The sequence below is a fragment of the Montipora capricornis genome, chromosome 8, assembly GCF_036669925.1.
Source record: "Montipora capricornis isolate CH-2021 chromosome 8, ASM3666992v2, whole genome shotgun sequence".
NCBI classification, from domain to species: Eukaryota; Metazoa; Cnidaria; class Anthozoa; order Scleractinia; family Acroporidae; genus Montipora; species Montipora capricornis.
In genome coordinates this window covers 49,326,848-49,341,847 of record NC_090890.1, presented here as the reverse complement: position 1 = coordinate 49,341,847, position 15,000 = coordinate 49,326,848, and the positions used below count along the sequence as shown (strand labels likewise).

Here is a 15,000-nt window from a genome sequence, read left to right as displayed (position 1 = left end):
CACGCAATAATTATTATGAATATTCCTCGTTCTATAAGCCAACCACACAAAACAAGTTCGGTTTTACACCAAGTAAAAGAACTGAATACTTATTATGAATATTCCTCGTTCTATAAAGCAAGCACACGAAAGAAGTTCGCTTTTACACCAAGTAAAAGCGCGTTATAATTAGTATGAATATACCTCGTCCTATAAGCCAAGCAAGCAAAACATGTTCGCCTTTACACCAAGTAATAGCACCATTGGTACCAATGGGCCATGAGAATTACCCTGTACTCAGCTAGATCACATGAGAAAATAATCTAATTCCCATTAATGAGATGCATATTCACGTACCAATGAAGACTTTTTTTATCAGACTACTAACACCAACGAACAACAACACCAACAACCCTCTTGGAAGAGAGGAGGGCTGGGGTACACAATGTGCTACCTCGCCTCCTTCTCCTTTTTCAGTCTTCCTTATCCAGTGGTTTATACGTGATTCCAGGACCTTTGGCCACCTTGTGTTACCACACAGAATAAGATGAAATTCTCATTTCTAAAACGAACGATTTATTTATGTTTTACAAATAAAAGAACTTACTTTTATTGACAACAACAGAGGGTTTTCTTCATCATTCATCAAAGCTCTTGCCGTCACTTTATCTTTAACAATTTCATGGTCGTCTTCTTCCACTATTTGTAGTAATGATTTTTGGTTCCCGATGGTTTCTTCGGATGAAACTGAAAAAATCATATAGTTACCCAATGCTGTTGTTAATGAGCTCTTTCTATTTATGAAGGTGGTCATCTGTCTCGCACTTCATTAAAACCTAAGGGAAGGCTGACCAAATTATCTCAGTTTAGCCGGGATTATTCAGTCTGATTGGTCAACGTTCCGTAAAAGTGATGTCACCATGCTAACCAAGTGCCGCCGGTTAATTCCAGTCGTCAACGATGAACTTAAAGTGGGCAATGCGTATGATTTCAGTGACATACATCGCTGAACCACAGGCAGACAACCCTAAGGATGCGAGAACGCGCGACGTCACGTTATTTTGAGACAGTTGTAACGACCGATTTAACTGATCGAGGAAAATGTTCCATGAAGAACTTCAAATCGCGATGTATGTTTCTTTTCGAAAATTCATTTTATGGACAGCCAGATGGCTCTTAATTTCAATTCCATTGCCCAGGCCATAAGGGATGGAGTAATAAAGCTTCCTGATTTGATCCACCTCGATCTGCTGTCACACAATCTGGATTGCACGCAGGAGATCATTCCGAATCTAAATACATAATCTACAAAGGCACATGCCAATCACGGTAGGTATTAGTTACAAAAAGGTAAAATACCAAAAAAATAATGATAAATAAATAAATAGAAATATGAATCATCATTGTGGCCAATCTACACTTCCACAATCCAATAATTCGCCATTTTTCTCAGTTCGTATTCAAGGGCCTATCTGATGAGCTTCAATTATTTTTCGTTTGATAGGCACTTTAAGCATCTGCGAACTGATTTCGGTACATTCGCAAAGCAAACATGATGTAATTAATAAAATGTCAAGCCTTTGTCGCACATTTAAATCCTGTTCACGGAAACTGAAAGATAACGAGAGAGGAAAATTGAAAACTACAGGCCTGGGCGGAGTTGTTCAAAGCAAAGTGAGGGCTGACCTCGTCTCTAGCTATTTACATACCAGCACCGTATGATTCATCAACATCCCCTTCATGTGCGTCTTTAAGTTCAATATTTTCTTCAGGGGACCTGACAAATTACAGCAAAGATCAGCTGGTGGCTATAGGGCGCAAAACCAATCTAAAGTAGAGTTGACTCCGCTATTGAACTCGAACCCTTGGTAAATTGAATCCCGCAAACTCAAAAATGTGGAACCGATCTACCAGTCTAATCTATGTGCCTTCAAAATAATTTTCAAGCAAGCGTCCAGGATGGAGTTAAATAAGTAAGAAAAAAATGTGCATTTTTAGCTTGCCGTCTTCTCCTCGGTAAAAACAATGACCTGATTCTTACCAGAGCACGCTCAAGCACAGAACAGGACACTAAAAAGTATAAAGATATAAGGACAGCACAGGGGGATACGGGGTTATTTTTAGTTTTTGAAATTCCAGTGAAAAGTGGTTGCCATGGTTGCAAGCCCTCTCCTCTGTGCGAAACTACGTGGCATAAATAATGAAATGTCGATCGCCGTTATGCTAAAGCCATTTGATTGGATGAACGTGCCTTGCTATTTCAGCAGGAAAAGAAAACAGCGGTTAAAAACACTTTCATTTTATACTTAACGTTTCGTATGCTGCAACATTCATCATCAGAAGTAGCGGTTAAAACTGTTACACAAAAATTTTAAAACTTGAGCGAGGCAATGGTGACTAGTTACAAAATCGTAATTTCCGGTAGTTGATACTTCCGGAAGAAATTAATAAAGAAAAAGCTTCTCACTACCAATGTTTTCATTAAGAGAGGGTTTTAAGTCCCTGATTAATAGCGATTCCTTAATTTTACACTGCACGTCAAGTATAAAATGAAAATGTTTGTAACCGCTGTTTGTTTTCTTTTCCTCCTGAAATTGAAATGGCCAAAGAGCAAAAATATTTATGATGTGCCTTGCTATGTTTTTCAGCGCTCGAAATGTTTTTCCAAAAATAGCTCTGTCTCCTCCTGTGTTGTCGTACGAACCCATCGGTGAAGATGGATGCTCCTACTTATGAGACCCTGATAAATGATGTATTTTCTAGCGATTCCCTCTGTGAATTTCCTTAAAACTTTGCATAACTTGAGACAGTACTGTCCGGGTTTGCCGAGCAATTTAGTGCAAATTACACAAAATAACAAATATCGTGATACAGGTGAAACCCTCTGGCTTACCCTATCTCTTCTTGTCTTCGAAATTTCCAACGTTTCCAAAGTTTTAAAAAAATTGACCGAATGGAATTGAAGATACAATCGTCCATTTTCTAAGAGCTTTGTTACCATGGAAACAGTGTCAATCAAAGAAGTGACAATCCATAAATAAGGGTTAACAAGAGAGTATAAAGACTTTTATCCCGGCTTTCTTGGGGACCATGTGTTGCCTACCACTCGTGTAAATCATTTACAAAACATGGAATCTGGGTTACCTGTTGTAAATCGTGCCACTAGTGGAATGCTTTGAGACATACTACTAGGAGCCACCTTATCACATAAACCTTACCACTCAGGAGCATCTGAAATGAATTTTACCGACGTTTTGTTTTCTGGTTTGGACAGCATTTTATGTGGTGCCGTTGTCATTTACCCGCACTTTTAACATTCTTTTTTTTTTTTCTTTATCTGTCTACGGCAAACTTCCATCCCGTTTTATATTTTTACGCCTTAAGCCTGGTAATCCTGTGCTCCTACCTGTCAGTGGCTTCTGTGGATTCTTCTTCTCCTCCTTCAAAATACACTGCGAAAGCCAAAATTAACAATCATTTGTGAATAGAAATTACGCCGCTATCTTACGTTTGCTTTACAGCGATAGGAAACGATCGAAAATTAAATGGAGTTTGCTAAAACAAATTAGCCCAGAGTTATATGTTTCAGAGTTATTTTCTGCTCTTACTATGTCGTGCGCGCTGTCTTGAAAGAAGTGATTAAATTGCGGATATTACATGGCCGCGCGGAGATACGGAATTTCTCTTCGGGTAGTGAAAATTTTCAACACGAGAGGAGAAGGTTCGTATCTCCAAGCGGTCATGTAATGTTTTGTTTATTATATAATCACCAATGAAATGCCAAACCACTTCAATTCGCTGCCAAAGGCGCAATTTATTATCAGTGAAATGGCATCTTTTCACGTGTGAAGATATCATGTTTCCGTGCGAAAACTCACCTGGTATTTCATTGGTATTTATAGAATAAAACAGGTTCCGTTCAAACGTTTCGGTGTTTTTGTGAACGACAAATCGACAACAGTTTTCCGTGGTCTCTACTCTTATATCCCATAGAAATGACACTATAAAATGTTCAAAACTTGGGCACTCGCCTATAGCTCGTGTTTCATCTTCAATTGTAAACATTTTACGACGTCACTTGTATGGTATACACTGAAGAGTACAGACCACGGAAACTGTGGTCCATTTGAAAGTCTTCGTTCGTAGTCGCACTCGTGCGCACTGTACAAAATAGCATTTCCATTCATGGGACTGTTTCTATACTTGGGCGCACAATTACAAGGTAGCAATCATAGAAAGACGATTCCGACCCTTTCCCGAACCATTCTTCCCCTCATGTATTTGATCATACCTTTCTTTTGATCGTTCTCCTCTGTTAGCACCGCTTCATAGTCCTTGCCTTCTGCCATACTGTAATTTGAGATTTCGAGGCAAACGTACGGAAATGTATCTGGCTATAATATAAATATGGACCGCAATTAGCTACCTCAAGCTAGGGTTAGGCCTAGGGTTAGGGTTTGGGTTGTTTCACTATCTGAGACAATTCTCTTGAGATTCAATGAACCTAGCCTGCCTTGAAACCATTTGTATCAAGAAATTCTGTTCTCAGATAATCCTGGTCAAAACTGCTGGGATAATTCCCGCTTTCCCCCCTCCCCCCATTACAATGTTGATTTTGCACGGTCCGAAATCAAGATCCGTTCATCGATCGCTCCATGCGAGCGTTAGCCCTACTAGTGGAGTTGGGCCCACACAAGGACCGAGAAACACTCTGACAAACTCTTTTGCTCTGAAACAGTCCGCTTGCAAATAGAATTGCTGGGGACTGCCATCGCAGGTACGGCGGAATGAAGTCCCCCCGGCTGCTGAGATCAGCGCCAGAGAAAATGAAAAACTGAAAAATACATGCAAATAAACAAGTTCCCTTCTCGTGCTTTTATACATAGCTGCTATAAGAGGTGTTCGCGTGACGTCATTGCCGTCGTGTTGGTGGACAAAAACAAGAGATCTCTCATGCATGAGCTTCTTTTGTTCGTTGGTGTCTCTGGAGGTTGGTTGAAAACGTCCTATAAATAAACGCGCATCTTAATTTTTTAACCGGAATCCCTCATTCTGAACGCTACCAGAAGTTTAAGTCGACACAATTCTTTTTTTTTTAATGAAGTACTTTTTGCACGACCAAAATTTGATCTAACGTGCGAACGCAGACTAAGCTTGATCTTGAAAGCTGTGTTCTTGGTGCTCTCAACAGGCATCACATGCTTCGGATTGGTTGAATTTTTTGTTCTAATAATACAGAATACTCATTCTCTGAGAACAACTTCATCTTTTGGGGGAAATCCATGAAATGTTACGCATCTAGGAGTTCTTTACCTTTAAAGCACCGACAACACACATTGCGAGCCTGTGGTGTGCGTAGTTGTGCCACGCTTTATAAATTGTCCACAAACCTCCAATATTTATGGTAATCAAAGTGGTTGACCTATATTGAGTGGTGAATGCGGACCTTTCCCACTTTAAGAGAACATGAACGTCAAAATGAAAGTAACTTTCCAAATACTGGAATATTTCCTTTCATTAAATACGCCATATACTACAAGTTAAGAAAAGAAAAGATTCACTTCTGGCCTTCCGTTTTCTTTAACCCTAACTAGTCTTAACCTTGACCTTAACACAACAATACAGTGGCCCTAATGCCAATCCTAAACTTATTGTTGAATTAGTTGTTGACGTTTAGACATAACAGGGCAATTCGGGAAGTTTATCAAAGGGAGCGTGCATCTCATTTCTTGAAATCCTGGACATAAGTTGGATATCTGATATAAAGTGTGCCTTGTTACAGTTTTAGTTATGTACAGAGCATTATCTCATGTTCAGCGCGACCTCGTAAAATAAGTTGGTGCTCAAACGAGTGTTTTTTTTTTTTTCGAATCCAACTGGGTTTAGGCTCATTTATAGCTCTATTCATTCAGTTAACTATAACTGAATTCAATAGACCGTCTCTATTGTATCAGAGGTGAAGCAGCGATACAGAACCACGAAGTCGTCGTGGTAAGAGAAAAATATTTTTCACCTCTCCGTTCGCCTTTTAACCTGACCTCAGGCACCCAGCGTAATCCTATCATTACCTTTCAACATAGGATTAATCCTTTGGGAAAACCTCCCAGCTCAACTCTTTCAACCGTATGACAACCTAATTCAATATCGGATTGTAATTTATTACTAAACTGTATGTGTGACAGCCAAATAGTTATGCGGAATATAATGCATGCAGAAAGACTGAAAAAATAATAATAACTGATCCGCTCTGTTCAGGCGCAAGCACTTCGCAGTTCGGTTTTTCCGGTTACCTGGACGACATAATATGCAAACATACACAGGCGCATTAAATTTTTGTGTAGCGTCTTTTGTCCAAATTTGAAATTATGCTCTCCTTGTGTTTGCCCCTTATGTGACACTATTTGCCTGAAAAATTCAAACTTCATTTTAATTAATATCCTGATTCGAGAGAAACTACAGAATACAGGGCCACTTACGGTTACACGTTAGATAGAACGGCTCGGCGGCTTGCCAGTCAAGAAGAATGAGTGTAGGCGGCTCGATGGCTAGTCACGGCCTGAGCACTCTTAGCTCTCATTTTACGGTTCGGTTAACTACATGTATTCTTTTTACGACATCCTTTGAAGAATATAGCACTCGTTTACTGATTAAGCCTAAGCGCTTGTGTCAGTGATTGGGTCGAAGCACTCTTAGCTTTCATTTTTTGATTTCGTTAAGTCCACCTTTTACGAGCCGTCGAGCCATTCAAAGATTCATCTTATACTAATCCCTTAACATCCAATTTTACTGACGAGCCGCCGAGCCACCGAGCCACTCTCCAATACATCCCTTTCACGTTCTTTCATCACTGAGCGTGACTGACGAGCCGTCGAACTGCTTGAGTGACGTGGCCCTGTATTCTGTAGTTGCTGTAGTTGCTCCCGATTCGAAATACTCTTCCCGCATTACCCGATATCATCGACCTCGTTGTTATCTATGTTTCCTTCAACGGTTTTGCAGCAAACCGCTTACTTGACTACCACAGAAAATGATATTCATATAAACAACTCTTGTTACTAAACCAGATATTCTGCAATCGCACCTTAGCTTCCATTCTGCGATTCGGTTAACTACACTTTTCCCGATCATGTGAAGAAAAAAGCACTCGTTTACTGATTAAAACCTAAGCGCTCGTTTCAGTGATTAGGCCTAAGCACTCTCGTAAAATTTTAGCTTTCATTTTGCGGTTCGGTCAAATACACTTTTAACGAGATCATGTGAAAAAGAAAGCACTCGTTTACTGATTAAGCCTAAACGCTCGTATCAGTGACTAGGCCTAAGCACTCGTACGAATTTTAACTTTCATTTTGCGGTTTGGTCAACTACACTTTTCACGAGATCGTGTGAAGAAGAAAGCACTCGTTTATTGATTTAGCCTAAGCGCTCGTCTCAGAGATTAGGCCAAAGGCCTCTCGTAAAATTTTGGCTTTCATTTTTGTGGTTCGGTTAACTACACTTTTCACGAGATCGTCTTGCCCTTCAAGAATTTTCATTCATCGACTACGGGACTGCGGACCGCGGTGGCAGCTCGTTTTACAGTACGATTAGTGGGCCGGGTATTCTGCAATCGCTAAACAACTATAATGGTTTTTAAAAAACATACCTCCAAAACCAATCAATGGCAATGTACACCTCAACTACTTGTAGCGCTGCTTTACATACAACTGGCGCAAGGGAAGTGTCAAGCATGAGCACCGGCGCAAACTCAGCAGCAACTTATTTCCAAACGTCACCCATTGTCATTAATGTGCCAACCAGAGCCCCATTGGCTGTCGAAACAAAAGGTCTTTTGTTCTCGTGGTTGGCAAATTTGAATAACAAAAGCAATTAAGAAAATAACACAAAGAGCGGTGATAAACATTGTATTTCAACGCATTTTTGATATAGAACTTGACGTTTCGTATGCTAGTCAACATACATTTTCATTGCTGCACTTTTACAATTATATATTTGTAAAAGAAGCTGCTTTTGAACATAAATATCTGTGTAGAAAAAACAGCTTTCACAAGTACAGCAGCAGTAAATAATTAAGCAAACCGGCTTTTACAACGGTTACAAGGAGTATAAACCATTGCTCAAGTTAAGAGTGCCGAGAAGTACATTCATAATTTATCTCTCTGAAACCGATGGAGAAGGCTTAGAGCTCTTCCTACTGAAATACCGTGATGATGTGATTTTATGTTGCCTATGTTAGCCATACACTTAATCTTTAATGACGACATCACAAATCAGTTTAATTTTAGCGTATAAATTCGAGGCAATATTTGGTTCAGGTCACAGTTTGTGACCGCGTGCAATTAACTGATAATTCAGGTTTGTAAACACACAGTCCAAGCGCTATAACTTTCCAACGATTTATGCCACTGTCCTCAATATTTTGTTGGCTTGTTCTCGCCGTATAAGTATTATTTCTTGGCAGAAATCACTTTCACAAGCCTTTCATAAGTGCCGTATAGTGCAAAAAACCGTTTACGTTCTAATTCGCTGCGCATAAACGAACGTAAATTATTTTCACCTAAATGCTTTAGAAATACAACACCAAAGGAATGATGGTTGGATGCTCAGGCAATCCAAGCTGACATTTATTAATACATTTGACGAAAGAATATTACAGTTCACATGCCATAACAGTTACAATCCCAAATTATCAGATATTGCTAAACGTTTAGATACGTCTTCAAGGACATACATGTCTTTAGCATAGTCCGACTTCCAGCGACCATGTAACTATGCAGGCCATACAAATTGTAATCTAAGCCAAGATCCTTAAGACAATTCTTAAATACCTCCCTACATCTCGCGTATGAGAGCTTATTTCCATACAACTTGTATATAATGGAAGATTTGAACAATCTCAACGGTCTAAAGAGTGGTAAATTGCTATTCAGATCTACCTCAGCCATCCGAATGTACCTTTCTAGAAGGGCAACAGGACAATATTTACTAAATAACCTCTTAATGTAAACTTTATTCTTTTCTCTGTAGACATCATTCTTGGCGCAATGCACAAACACACACAAATGATTGGGCAAGAATTCCAGATGGTTCAGCAAAATACTACTAAATTTATCGTAACGAAAAAAATCCCGCGAATCCTAACGAACACATTCAGGCTAAACGCAAATCTTTCAGATTAGCTGAAGGACCAGCATACTTATCAATGATTTTCTTAATAATATCGGCAGAGATGGGTTCCTTCTTAGCAACAGCTGGTTTACTACGTTTAGCCGCTTCTAGCAAATTATGACAAATTTCCGCATCCAAAGGATTGTTAATGATGCCAGGAATAAAGGAATGAAACCATTTAAGGGCTGCATGTGTCAACGATAGTGTTGCATAAGACTTGGAACTAACATATGCCTTATGAAGGTAAGCAATTACAATCGAAACCGAGAAAGGAGGCCGGCGACAGCTGAATACTAGACAAATTACGCCATCTTGAAAACTTGACAATTTCTTTTGTATATCTTTTGACTGTAGAATCTGCCTTAGACTTCATTAACAAGGTCAGGAGATCTTTGGTGTTTGGTTTAACGTGGTCGGGGATGTTTTCCCAAGAACCTTGAGTGGCAAACATCTATTGAAAAACAAAACAAGACAAAAAAGAACAGAAAACATGAAAAGAAACCACCACAAAGTAAATACGAGATTCATAGCAATACCAGACTCCGAAATCAGGCCAGCGCCTCCTTTCAATCTCATGGACAAGCGTTCTACTAACGTCACATAAATAACCTTAGAATATAAACTGGAGACGATAAACTGCTCTCCCAATCCAAGGCCAGAGCCCTCTTATGTATGAGTGGACAAGCGTCCTCTACTAGACAAATCTCAAATAAAATCATTGCTTATTAAAAAATTATTATAAAAAAACGTTCACTGGCTATATACAGTTAAAAACTTTCGAGCTTTCGGCTGTCAGGCTACAGCCTTCAATGGAAAAAATGATGACAACTACAATATATACAAAAATAGGTGAGAAAAAAAGAATATAAAAACGGGAAAAAATATTTGTCAAAAAAACTAATTGTTCTTTTTTAAAAGAATGGAGTATTGATTAGGGAGCGGCCTAGAATTGTTATCTGCATGATCTATCGAAGCGGTGTGCCAAGATTCCAGTGTCTTGCGGGTACGAGAAGACCCCTTGTCAATCACTTGGGAATTTTTAAAGTCAATAGAGTGATTTGAAGACCAAGCGTGTTTAGCGATGTTGGAGCCTCTTGCGTAAGACTTCACATTCCTCATATGTTCTTTTTTTCTGGTTTCAAAGAATCTGCCAGTCTCGCCAACATAACTCCATGGGCAGTCGGCACAAGATATTTTGTAAACCACGTTAGGTTGAAGATCGATCGGAGGGCGGGACTTAGGAGAGGGAAACTCCTGTTGTAAAGTCTTGAATGGCTTGCTGACAACTCGAATATCATGTTTTTTAAGGAGTCTAGTTAGAGGCTGAGAAATGCCATTAATATAGGGGAGGACTGCATAATTGGAGAATTCGGAGGGTGCAACCCATTTAAAAAACATGCAAACAAGTTCCTCAGGTGTTGGGATGGGATTTGTTCGCTGAGTAGAAGATTTCTTCTTTAGAATGTTAGAGATAACATTTTTGGGGTAATTGTTAGATCGTAGAGCGTCGATGACATGAATAAGTTCTTTCTCTTTTCCTTGTTTTGTGCTCGGGAGATTAGTTGCGCGATGTAACAAAGTCTCAGCTGTACTGGTCTTGTGTCGTTTGTCATGATGGGAGAAGAAATCTAGATACCTATCAGTGTGGGTTGGTTTACGGTAAACCTCAATAATGAGATCATTATCCTTGCAAGTAACCAAAGCGTCCAGAAAGGCGATCTGATTATTGTTTTCTTCTTCGATAGTAAAGGAGATGTGTTGATCGATACTGTTGAGTGTGTTATGGAAAGAGTCAACGGCGTTTCTTTTAATGATACAGAAACTATCGTCAACATATCGTTTCCATACTTTAGGTGGAACGGGAGTTGTGTTAATGGCCATCTCCTCGATTGCGTCCATACATAAATTGGCAACCACGGGACTGACGGGGCTGCCCATGGCACAACCATGGATCTGTTTATAAACACTGTCATTGTAGACGAAGTAGTTATTGAATAGGACAAAGTTCAACAAAGAGATTATATCAGTAGTGTCAAGTTTTGTGCGTAAGTGTAGTGATTCATCACAATTATGTAATCACAGGCTTTCTTGACAGGAATGGCTGTGAAGAGCGATACCACATCAAAGGACAGCATAATTTCGTCGTCGTGTATGTCAATGTTGGAGATTTCATCGACAAATTTGGAGGAATTAGGGACTGAGAAACCATTGCCATTTTGGAGAGGTGCCAAGATGTTGGTTAGAAACTTTGAAGTGTTATAGAGCGCTGAACCAATAGATGAAACAATGGGTCTGAGTGGGTTGCCTTCTTTGTGGTGCTTGATTGATCCACGGATGGCGGGTGGTATAGTGTCAGTGGAGCGAAGTTTTCGATACGTAGAATCGCAGATTTTTAGTTGATTCTTGAGTGTTAAAAGCCTATTGTTCAGTTCACGTTCAATTCTTCGGAAAGGAGGTTTGGAGACCAGTTCATAGGTGTTGTGGTCATTCAATAAAGCATTCATTTTGTTGTTGTAATCAATGGTATCTAAAACAAAACAATTTCCTTTGTCTGCTTTCATCAAAATCCTGGTGTCATCTTTTTTTAAATCCTTGAGAGCTTTCCTTTCCTCTTTTGTGATGTTCTTGTGGAGAGGTAATCGGGCTCGATGTAAGATCGCGGCAGTGGAGGTTCGTATAGAGTCCTTCTGTTCATCAGGTAGATGGGTAATGGCGGCTTCTATTTCCGAGACAATGTTCTTGTACGGGATTTGGTTGGGAGTTGGGGCAAATTTAGGACCCTTTTCTAGAAGAGAACGTTCTGCAGAAGAAAGCGGTTTTATCGATAGATTGACTACCCAATTCTTCTTGTCGATAAAATGAGTTGAGCAGTTATCTTCATTCCTCAAGTTATAGAGCTTTTTGTCATGTCGCAACTGGATACTACTGCGGACGGATTCTGCTCTCATCCTCAGAAAATTCTGAAACACCATTAAGGTGTTCTCAAAAATCAAAGGTGTCAAGTCATTTATGGTCTCAAGTAAGATCCTTCGTTTTTCTTTAATCTGGTCGTGGCAGATGGAAATTCTAGCTTTCATGCAGTGCCTGCTCGCTCGTTCCATAATGCGTCCACATTCTAAAGAAGAAATCTTCTACTCAGCGAACAAATCCCATCCCAACACCTGAGGAACTTGTTTGCATGTTTTTTAAATGGGTTGCACCCTCCGAATTCTCCAATTATGCAGTCCTCCCCTATATTAATGGCATTTCTCAGCCTCTAACTAGACTCCTTAAAAAACATGATATTCGAGTTGTCAGCAAGCCATTCAAGACTTTACAACAGGAGTTTCCCTCTCCTAAGTCCCGCCCTCCGATCGATCTTCAACCTAACGTGGTTTACAAAATATCTTGTGCCGACTGCCCATGGAGTTATGTTGGCGAGACTGGCAGATTCTTTGAAACCAGAAAAAAAGAACATATGAGGAATGTGAAGTCTTACGCAAGAGGCTCCAACATCGCTAAACACGCTTGGTCTTCAAATCACTCTATTGACTTTAAAAATTCCCAAGTGATTGACAAGGGTTCTTCTCGTACCCGCAAGACACTGGAATCTTGGCACACCGCTTCGATAGATCATGCAGATAACAATTCTAGGCCGCTCCCTAATCAATACTCCATTCTTTTAAAAAAGAACAATTAGTTTTTTTGACAAATATTTTTTCCCGTTTTAATATTCTTTTGGTCCCCTATTTTTGTATATATTGTAGTTGTCATCATTTTTTTTTTCCATTCATTTCCATTGAAGGCTGTAGCCTGACAGCCGAAAGCTCGAAAGTTTTTAACTGTATATAGCCAGTGAACGTTTTTTTATAATAATTTTTTAATATGTTTTACCCTGGCTACGGTTCTTCTATTTTTAAAATCATTGCTGATCATCACAACGTAAACGAGACCCAGTGGTCAAGCAATCAAAACTTCATACGGACAGCTAACATTTGTCCAAATAATCTCTTAGAGCCTAACAAGGAATTGGTGTTCCGCCCATGTTTCAGAACATTCCTTCCGCTAAACAACTTATAATCCATGACAAAACTAAAAAAATTTCTGCCAATAATGGGCCAAAAATACGACGAAGGCCAGAATGGTACAACTAAAGTCGCCACGGCCTTGGCTGTATACAAATAGTGAATTGTTCTATGGATTAGATTTACCGGGGGAACAACCAAACAATTTTCCCCTGTCAAATTCTGAACGAAGAATCCACTCCGCTACAACCTGGGTTCCAAAACCTTGAATAGAACTTTTTAACTTTCGTATAATAGAAATTGGCGAAACAGTCCACTGTATGTGGACCCCAAGTATAATACAGGAATTCAAAAAAGGAAGTTGTAATTTGCCAATCGTCTACATCAATAATACGACTAATAAAATCCGCCCTATCAATCTTAGATCGGGGTCGGGAATCCATTGCAATTCCAGTTCAATTCCATTATCAACACAGAATTGAAAAATCTTAAGGGCTATAACATGTAAATCTTTCCTCATGCTTCCAACTTGGTTAATTCTACAGGCATTTTGACTGTCAGAAAACCATTTAATGTAAGAGCCTTTAAGAAGGGGCAAAAATGACTCAAGCGCAAAAGCAATAGCTGTTAACTCCCTCCAAGTGGAACTCATACCACACTCGTGTACATCCCATTGCTTATGACATACCTGATCCCCGTTAACATTTAAATGTGCACCACATCCTGTAGCACTAGCGTCAGAATAAACAACATATTTAGACGGTCTGAACGGAGAATCTATAATACTTTTCAAATTCAGTCTATCTAAATTGGTTTCCCAAAACTCAATTTCTCTTACACAATACTGATCCAAAGTAAACTTCGAATCCCAATCCTGCGCTGCTGCGACAGATATTGAGCAATATCTGGTCATAATTCTGGAGATGTTCCCAAACACTGCCCCGGCGGAAATAATCTTCCCCACGAGGGAAGCTAATTCCCTGGCAGATACGTTAAAATGTTTTTGAGACATACTTCGAACACAGCCCGCAATACTAGACAACCGTCTATCCGAAATTCGAATAGTTCGGTGACCAGAGTCCCAAACTATACATAACCTCTCATTGTCATGACAATGAGTCCAATGGGACTTTTCGCGTCGTTGGTAATAAAACCGGCTTTATATAAATCAGATCTAACACAGACGGCTAACGCTGCACAGGAGAATTGATCAGCCTCAATTAACCAACCGTCGTCCAGGAATATAGCAACACTGATCCCGTGGATCCTCCAATATTTTTCGAGTGGCTTAAGGCACTTAGTAAAGATAAAGGGGGCTGAAGCTAATCCAAAAGGCAAAACAGTAAATGCGAAATACCTGAACTTAGTATCACCTGAAAACTTCCACGCGAAACCTAAGAAAGTCTGATGATCTGCACAAATATCGATATGATGATAGCCACTCTTTTAAATCAAACGAAATCAGTCTTCGTACTTGACTCTTTGTTTGATAAGATGTTTATTAACGTACCTTAAATCTAATATTAACCTCTCCTTCCCATTTGGTTGAACGGACACAGATAGAGGGTTCACCACATAAGGGGGAGCTTGGACTTCTACCACCCGATACGTATATAGAAGTTCTAAAATTGTTTCCTCGACAAATTTTGGATAATACGAAGAGACATATTGTTATTGAGAACGTTCCCGGAGGGGATTGTCTCGAAAGGAAGACGATAGCCGTCTTGAATGATCGATAAAGTAAACTCAGGCGCACCTATATCATGCCAGAACGATATATTTCTCCTCAAACTGCCATTGACCTGCAATGCGGCCGACCCAGTCAAGCTTTCATGTTCGTAATCATTTATTA

At 39.7% G+C, this 15,000-nt stretch overlaps 3 protein-coding genes across 3 annotated transcripts in view; all 3 read right to left on the bottom strand.

The window, feature by feature from the left end:
• The window catches only part of LOC138060577 (uncharacterized), a 94,619-nt gene extending 86,908 nt beyond the window's left edge, over nt 1–7,711 (bottom strand). The window contains exons 1-5 of the mRNA XM_068906422.1: nt 7,622–7,711; nt 4,271–4,373; nt 3,386–3,431; nt 1,689–1,756; nt 587–726 (exon numbers count right to left, since the gene is read on the bottom strand). The gene's annotated coding sequence lies outside the window, so the exon portion shown is untranslated. The remainder of the gene's footprint in view (nt 1–586; nt 727–1,688; nt 1,757–3,385; nt 3,432–4,270; nt 4,374–7,621) is intronic.
• Nucleotides 7,712–9,379: 1,668 nt separating this feature from the next.
• On the bottom strand, nt 9,380–11,082 carry LOC138014091 (uncharacterized). The gene is made up of 2 exons (XM_068861119.1): nt 10,549–11,082; nt 9,380–9,595 (listed from the first exon to the last, which is right to left on the bottom strand). The coding sequence occupies exons 1-2, from the start codon at nt 11,080–11,082 to the stop codon at nt 9,380–9,382; spliced, it is 750 nt and encodes a 249-aa protein (XP_068717220.1).
• An 80-nt stretch (nt 11,083–11,162) lies between these two features.
• On the bottom strand, nt 11,163–12,245 carry LOC138014090 (uncharacterized). Its single transcript, XM_068861118.1, has one exon. The coding sequence runs from the start codon at nt 12,243–12,245 to the stop codon at nt 11,163–11,165; it is 1,083 nt and encodes a 360-aa protein (XP_068717219.1).
• Nucleotides 12,246–15,000: the final 2,755 nt, after the last annotated feature.